The 8004-nt window shown below is 35.1% G+C and overlaps 1 protein-coding gene across 6 annotated transcripts in view; it reads left to right on the forward strand.

The window, feature by feature from the left end:
* Positions 1-6869, forward strand: part of LOC144980706 (uncharacterized) — a 136196-nt gene extending 129327 nt beyond the window's left edge. For 2 of the 6 annotated variants that reach the window (XR_013646937.1, XR_013646938.1), the window contains exons 9-10: positions 572-1305; positions 1977-6869. Coding sequence is in view for 1 of the 6 variants with exons in the window: in XM_078928422.1 (XP_078784548.1) it covers positions 572-824 (253 nt within the window). In the remaining 5 variants the exon portion in view is untranslated. Of the gene's footprint in view, positions 1-571 lie in introns of all 6 variants that reach the window. The other 4 variants (XR_013646935.1, XR_013646934.1, XR_013646936.1 and 1 more) reach the window with 3 other exon arrangements.
* Positions 6870-8004: the final 1135 nt, after the last annotated feature.

Below are 8004 nucleotides of genomic sequence, written 5' to 3' on the forward strand. Positions count from 1 at the left end.
TCAGGCACTTTCGTTTTTTTTCCTTGAGCAAGATTATTAACCCCCAATTTGCTCACTTGGACAACATGGGTGATTCCTGTTGACATCAGATATCTTGTTGGATGAAGTATCTAGAATATTCCTTCGTGGAATGCCTAGGCGACGATATCTTATGATGTTGTGGCGGAAGGGCATAATTTTTTTATTATCAAAAAAACAAAAACAAACTTGAGCTTTAATACAGAGCAATATCCACTTAACGTGCTCAAAGCAGTTTACAAGGGGTCACTGACCAACAGAAACACGTAAAATGTAGAACGAGACATGACGCCTGTTAGGCGATATTACAATTTTTTTCGGACAGAGACAACGCTGTTAACGACCAGGTACTCATTTTACACCTGAGTACGGTGAGAGAATGAGAGTAAAGAGCCGTTTCCAAGGACTCAAACTATGCGCCGAGCGAGGCTCGAACCCAGGACCTTCCGATCCGAAAGCGAGTATCATACCACTAGACCACATAGCCGCTCAATACTTAATCGTTTCTGTCATTCTTATCCCCCCTCCCCCTCCCCCATCTATTCCTCTCCAGTAAACCGGTCCCCAGATCTTCCTACGCTCTGTTGCGGTTCGTCCGATGTCATCCCAGAATTCTGAAGGACTGCATCGAGTCCAAATCCAAGGTCAAGGACGATGCAGTTTCACGGTTCCAGAACGCCCTGATCATAGGGATGAGGGAAATCCCCATGGAGTTTCTGCTGAAGTACAACCAAAAATACGTGCAGATGTTCCAGGCTGTTCGGATACCCGGTGATAGCTATTATATTGGGGATAAAGGACACTAGCTCAGACCTGCCAACTGTTACGAAGAATTTGTAGAATTACGAATATTTTTTTTTTTTTGGCTGCAATTTCAGAACTTTACAAGCATTTCTAAGTCATTAAAACTTATTGAAAATGAAAGTTGACGCGTGCCAGACTACATAATATGCTTCAACAGTCATGTCGTCACTTCCCTCGTAATGACACATGGTAACTTAGTAAGTGGCTCTAAACTATCTGAACAATGGCGGACGCCATTATGAAATATTTCTACGACGAGCATGAAAGTGTATCCAGAGGAGAAAAACATTATAAATATGATCATGTTTTGACTTTTATACATTCTGATCACATGAAAAGTTCTAGCCAGCATGAATAATAAAAAGTACCGATTTTCTGTGTTTAGAACCACGATGGCCGCCGTTGCTGGGCGACGTGACATCAGACTATTGAATCCAATTTTAAATATTTTTGAAATGTTTTCTAATCCTTGTAAATGTAAAAGCTGCTCGAAGCTAGAAGAGATAAATAAAAAATGTGAAATTCAATGTCAGCTTCAATTTAATATACGAAAACAGATAAAATTCACGTTTCGGGTTTTGCCCTTTATCAACAAAATAGGATGAATGACACACTACAGACGTATGAGATAATGTGGTAGTTAACACAACGCCACTACCACATTATTATCTTATTCGTCTGTGGTGTTTCATTCGTCTCGTTTTGTTGATAAATAAAGGGGAAACACGAAACGTCCATTTTATCTGTTTTTGTATATATTAAATTGAAGCTTACATTCAATTTCACGTTGTTATTTATCTATCTAATCCTTCTGAGGACACATTGTTGATCTGTAAAGTTAACTATAGGGAATGAGATTAATGGAAGAGTAGCGTCCCTTGATTGGACGTCACCCATAGTCTGTGACGTCACCGGCGGAAAAGTTATTAGAGAGAGAACGTCATGTCGGTTGTGCGCATGCGTCTCTCGTCCTGACGCATGCGCACAACCAACATGACGTTCTCTCTCTAATAACTTTTCCGCCGGTGACGTCACAGACTATGGGTGACGTCCAATCGAGGACGAGAGACGCATGCGCACAACCAAATTACGTTCTCTCTCTAATAACTTTTCCGCCGGTGACGTCACAGACTATGGGTGACGTCCAATCAAAGGACGCTACTCTTCCGCTAATCTCATTCCCTATAGCAACTAGATATAATCTTTATCTCCTAAAAACTACGCATTTTTATATTTTCAAGTTGGCAGGCAGGCCCGGTCTAGCTAAAGAGCGAATGAGTAAAAAATTGATTAAAAATTAAATGTTATTAAACTGTTAGAGGTTGCGCGTGGACTGTAAAAAGCAATAATAAAGAAAAATTAATATAACCGCTTCAAAGACACAAAAGGAAAAAACAAAACAAAAAAACAAAACAAAACAAAAAAATACCGAACACGGAAGGTTTCGAACTCAAAGCCCTTTTGTTGTTGGCTGAAAATGGTTTTGTACCGAATATTTATTTCTCTGTCGTAGATCTAGGCTTTTTTTTTTTAGTAATGTATTTATGTATTTATTGTTTGTTTTGTTTTGGTTGCTTTGCTGAAGAAGGGTTTTTTGCCCGAAACGTTCCGTGTTTGGTATTCAGTTCTTTTCGAAGATGTTGTCATTACATTCATACTTGTTTATTACTTTAAAGACAAAAAAAAAAAAAAATAGTCTCTAATAATATGTGGATATTATGAAATCTATTATGTTGAACAAAACTCGATGGAGAAAATTGTGTTCAGGTTACCCGGTTGTTGATGTTGTGCGTTTAGATAGTTTACTTACAACAAACCGCCAGCCGGATATAACGTACCAGTACCGACACAGAAAACTATGTGTAACCTTGAACGATTATAGTCTGATATTGATACAATATTATAGTGAGAACTGCTCATAGAAGTGGATGGCTATAAACAATAACAAAGAGTTGAGTGACGTCAATAAATGAGAGTGTTGCAGAAGTTGATTTTAAGAGTGGTGATTTTAAGCAGAAGTTGACTTTAAGAGTGTTGATTTTAAGCAGAAGTTGATTTTAAGAGTGGTGATTTTAAGCAGAAGTTGACTTTAAGAGTGTTGATTTTAAGCAGAAGTTGACTTTAAGAGTGTTGATGTTAAGCAGAAGTTGATTTTAAGAGTGGTGATTTTAAGCAGAAGTTGACTTTAACTTTAAGAGTGTTGATTTTAAGCAGAAGTTGACTTTAAGAGTGTTGATTTTAAGCAGAAGTTGATTTTAAGAGTGGTGATTTTGAGCAGAAGTTGACTTTAACTTTAAGAGTGTTGATTTTAAGCAGAAGTTGACTTTAAGAAGGTTGATTTTAAGCAGAAGTTGACTTTAAGAAGGTTGATTTTAAGCAGAAGTTGACTTTAAGAGTGTTGATTTTAAGCAGAAGTTGACTTTAAGAGTGTTGCCTTTATGCGGAGTTCATTGTTGATAATAGGCGTTTAGGTAAACTACTCAACAGGTCTTCCGGCCAGATGAATCGTACAAACGTAACGCGCAATACTATATCTACAGATCGTAAATATATATTTTCCCCGTCTGAGGTGGTTCTTTATATCCAGGCGCTACTGTACCTGCTCAAAATGGGAACAATCTAAATTCGGGTTTTCGTCCAACCGAGTCATCGATCACATGATTTGTTGCTGTCCAACGATTGGATATAATTTATTAATGAATGAAAACACGTTGCTTTGTTTATGAAATTTGTAAACACACCCATGGGTCAAGCTGAACAAAATGACCAATCGTGGTGTTGGATATTTTAAGAACTGTTCAGTGAACTTTATTTATATTTTAAGCTGACCATTTTGAACATGTTTTGCAATGTGATCAACGACTCGAGCCGACGTTGCATTTATGCACGTCTGACATCCGAGCGAGCCACTTATGGGCCTAATTTAACATTGTTGTAATGGGCAATATGTTACGTCATTTTTTGAGATTTCCATTACAACAACAATGGGCCCAAAAGAAATTGTGTTATCAGACCTGCAAATAAGTACACGTCGGCTCGAGCAAATCGAAAAATAATATAGAAGGAACGAAAGTGACGTTACTCAGCTCGTTGTCGTACATGCGCACAACCAACATGACGTTCTCTCTCTAATAACTTTTCCACCGGTGACGTCACAGATTATGGGTGACGTCCAATCAAGGGACGCTACTCTTCCGCTAATCTCATTCCCTATACACGTTAGAGATTACACATATATACAAATATTTTTGTGTTTTTGGTGCGTTTTAACTCTCTCCTTACCAACCCTGTTCAGTATTTACCCCCCAAAAAATGGCTGGCTTACCCAGCAAAAAAAAAAAAAATGATTTTTTAAACTCAAACAATCTTTCTACCAAACAATTTTATGCTCTTTTTAATTAAACAAAGAACATTGTGATGTACGAAATAAATCTGAATCAGAAAAATGTATATTGTGTAGTAACAAATGTGACGATACTGCTGTAGGTGGTACGGAGAAGGTTAAGTTGGCTGATGGATATGTTATTTTATTTAAACGCACTTCATCAATAGATCGTTCCCAGTATTTACACAATCGCATTTTCATGCTAGAGACCAAAGGTGAAAGGTCGTATTATTGAGCTCGTTTTTGAATTCCAGTCGAAAACGGGCAATGAAATAAAATGTCCCACCCACGACAATCAAAAGAAGGCGAACAATGAATTATACTCAATAGGGAATGAGATTAGCGGAAGAGTAGCGTCCCTTGATTGGACGTCACCCATAGTATGTGACGTCACCGGTGGAAAAGTTATTAGAGAGAGAACGTCATGTTGGTTGTGCGCATGCGTCTCTCGTCCTCGCGAAACTTTTCCGCCGGTGACATCACAGACTATGGGTTACGTCCAATCAAGGGACGCTACTCTTCCGCTAATCTCATTCCCTATAGATAGTATGCAGATGACGTCACTCAGGCCTTTGTTATTGTTTTTGCCATCCGCGTTTGTGAGTTGTTCTCACTAAACTGTATTAACCAGACTATAAAAGTTCATGGTTACACAGAGTTTGTATGTTGGTCCGTTATACTTCCGGATGGCAATGTTGTGAACTCCTTGGCCAAGCGCATTCTATCTATATCCTGACTCTGAAACCCAAAAAGACTGGCATTTTGACGTCATTATTTGACGTCATTATTGTTTTTGCACCACCTAGTGAGTTGTTAGTAGAGCTCATGGAAACAAGTGGTCCCATTGGTTGAACTATTAAATACAACTCACGATTTGTTTTCTTTTGTGGCCAAAGACTGGTATTTTGTCGTCATTTTTTGGTCAGTGTCAGGCTTTAGATAGAATGAAGATGACGTCAATCAAGTCTTTCCTATTCTTTTTGCCTCCAAGTTTATGAGTAATTCTCACTAAACGGTATGAACCAGACTATAAAAGTTCATGGTTACACATAGTTTTGTGTGTTGGTCCATTATACTTCCGGATGGCAATGTTATGAGCTTCTTAGCCAAGCGCATACTATCTATAAGTTAACGATGGCTACGGCCACGCTACGATCCATGTGCGTGATTAACTCTCAATGGAGAGGAACATAATGACGCCCCTCGGACAGTCCGAAAAGTCATTATTCGGTAAACAACAATATGCCTCAACAGTCGTGACGTCACTTTCCTCATAATGACGCATAGTAACTTAGTAACTGGTTCTAAACTATCGGAATAATGGCGGACGCCCTTATGAAATACTTCTCACTATGATCATAAAAGTGTATCCAGAGGAGAAAAACATTATGAAAATCATCATGTTTTGGCTTTTATACATTCTGACCACATGACATGTGAAAAAGTTCTAGCCAGCATGAAGAATAAAAAGTACCGATTTTCTTTGTTTAGAACCAAGCTACTCGTTGCTGGGCCGACGTGACATCAGACTATTGAATCCTATTACAGTGATTATTAAAGTGAGCAAACGATCGATGGTATATGTTTAAATAAAATAAATAAGTTCTGCCCGCCAGATCGATCGTTTAAAAATACACAATTGTATATAACCTTAAAAGTTTATAATCTTTTTGAAAATGTTGCTGTTTGAAGCTCGAAGGAAAAAACAACGATAAGTAGTGAACTGTAAGCTCCGATTTATTGAAGGATTTCTCGTTTATCAACAAAACACGATGAATTATTCATTTTTGCGGTCTTAGACTCGTCTTTTGGTGTGCTTTCTTTTGGTCAGTGTCAGGCTATCTATATGCTTACTAAGACTACGGCCAGGCTATGAGTTTACAGGGCTGTGCTCTAAGTGTACGATTCATGTGGTGGGCAGATGTTGTGAGTGCTTCACCTAAATACAAAACATCAATAAGTTAATAAAAGCTACGCTCTGTCGACCTAGTGGCTCTGAAGTAAGGACAAATTCATTTAACAATGTAACATTCCATATCTTTTTCTGATTGTTATGTAACACATCAGTGTAATTAATACATACATGTTCACAATTTACATAATATTATTCAAAGGTCGAAGGTGAAATGACGTATTAAATCCGTTTCGAATTTGTGACCAATCGTGACAATCCCGTAATATACAAATGTCGAAACAAAACAAGCGTAGCCATCTTGAACTGACACCTACCAAAAAAAAAACGACGTCAAAAGAAAAGTCTTTGGCCACAAAAGAAAGCAAATCGTGAACAAATTTCCAAAAGAATACGCTTCAGCAGTCGTGACGTCACTTCCCTCGTAATGACGACTAGTAACTTAGTAATTGGCTCTAAACTATCGGAACAATGGCGGACGCCCTTATGAAATATTTCTCCGACGGGCATAAAAGCGTATCCAGAGGAGAAAAACATGATAAATATGATCATGTTTGGAATTTTATACATTCTGATCACAAGACATATGAAAAGTTCTAGCCAGCATGAAGAATGATAAAAGTACCGATTTTCTTTGTTTAGAATCACGATGACCACCGTTGCTGGGCGACGTGACATCAGACTATTGAATCCAATTACATCATTGTTCATCGGAAGAAATGTTTAAAAAGCATCTTAAGACTTTGTTCTTTTCCATTTTAATTGTGGAAGAAGAATCCCCATGTAAAGCGTTCTGAGCATTCCCTCGTGATATTGTAGCGCCGGCGGTCGACAAATGAAATGGATTATTATTATTATTATTATTATTATGATTATTATTATTATTATTATTATTATTATTATTATTATTATTATTATTATTATTATTATTATTATATTATTATTATTATTATCATCATTATTATTATTATCATTATTATTATCATTATTATTATCATTATTATTATTATTATTATTGTTATTATTATTATTATTATTATTATTATTATCATTATTATTATCATCATCATTATTATATTATCATATTATTATTATTATTATTATTATTATTATTATTATTATTATTATATTATTATTATTATTATTATTATTATTATTATTATTATTATTATTATTATATTATTATTATTATTATTATATTATTATTATTATTTATTATTATTATTTATTATTATTATTATTATTATTATTATTATTATTATTATTATTATTATTATTATTATATATATATTACATTATTATTATTATTATTATTTATTATTATTTTATTTTATTTATTATTATTATATTATTATTATTATTATTATTATTATTATTATTATTATTATTATTATATTATTATTATTATTATTATATTATTATTATTATTATTATTAATATACTAGCTATGGCATCAGCAAACTTCGTTTTCAAGAAGTTTTATTGAATTAAAGATTTTTCTATCGATCTCTGTTTGGTTGGAGCCCAAAATTTGTATCACTACGAAATGTTCATATACGGTTGGCAGGTCAGAATTTTATGTAATGTGATATGTTACTTGTTCGATATTTAATTTATTAACTTATCATTGTTATGTATATGTGACCCCTCGTGTTAAAATGGTATTATGTCGGGATGGACCAGATGCTAAAAAGTCAAATTATAGTTAAACTGGTCAAAAATATGAAACGTTGGTATTTAGCACAGTAAACTATGATATTCCTTCTCCTCTATAAAGCATATAAACTCAACTGAAGCATGATATTTCTGGCTACGAATTCCATTTTCAGCATCATTATCATCCCGACTTTTATCTCTATGATTTTTAAAAAAATCTAGGTCATGA

The sequence above is a fragment of the Berghia stephanieae genome, chromosome 10 (genome assembly GCF_034508935.2).
Source record: "Berghia stephanieae isolate SIO BIC M18660-M18661 chromosome 10, UCSD_Bste_1.3, whole genome shotgun sequence".
Classification (NCBI taxonomy): domain Eukaryota; kingdom Metazoa; phylum Mollusca; class Gastropoda; order Nudibranchia; family Aeolidiidae; genus Berghia; species Berghia stephanieae.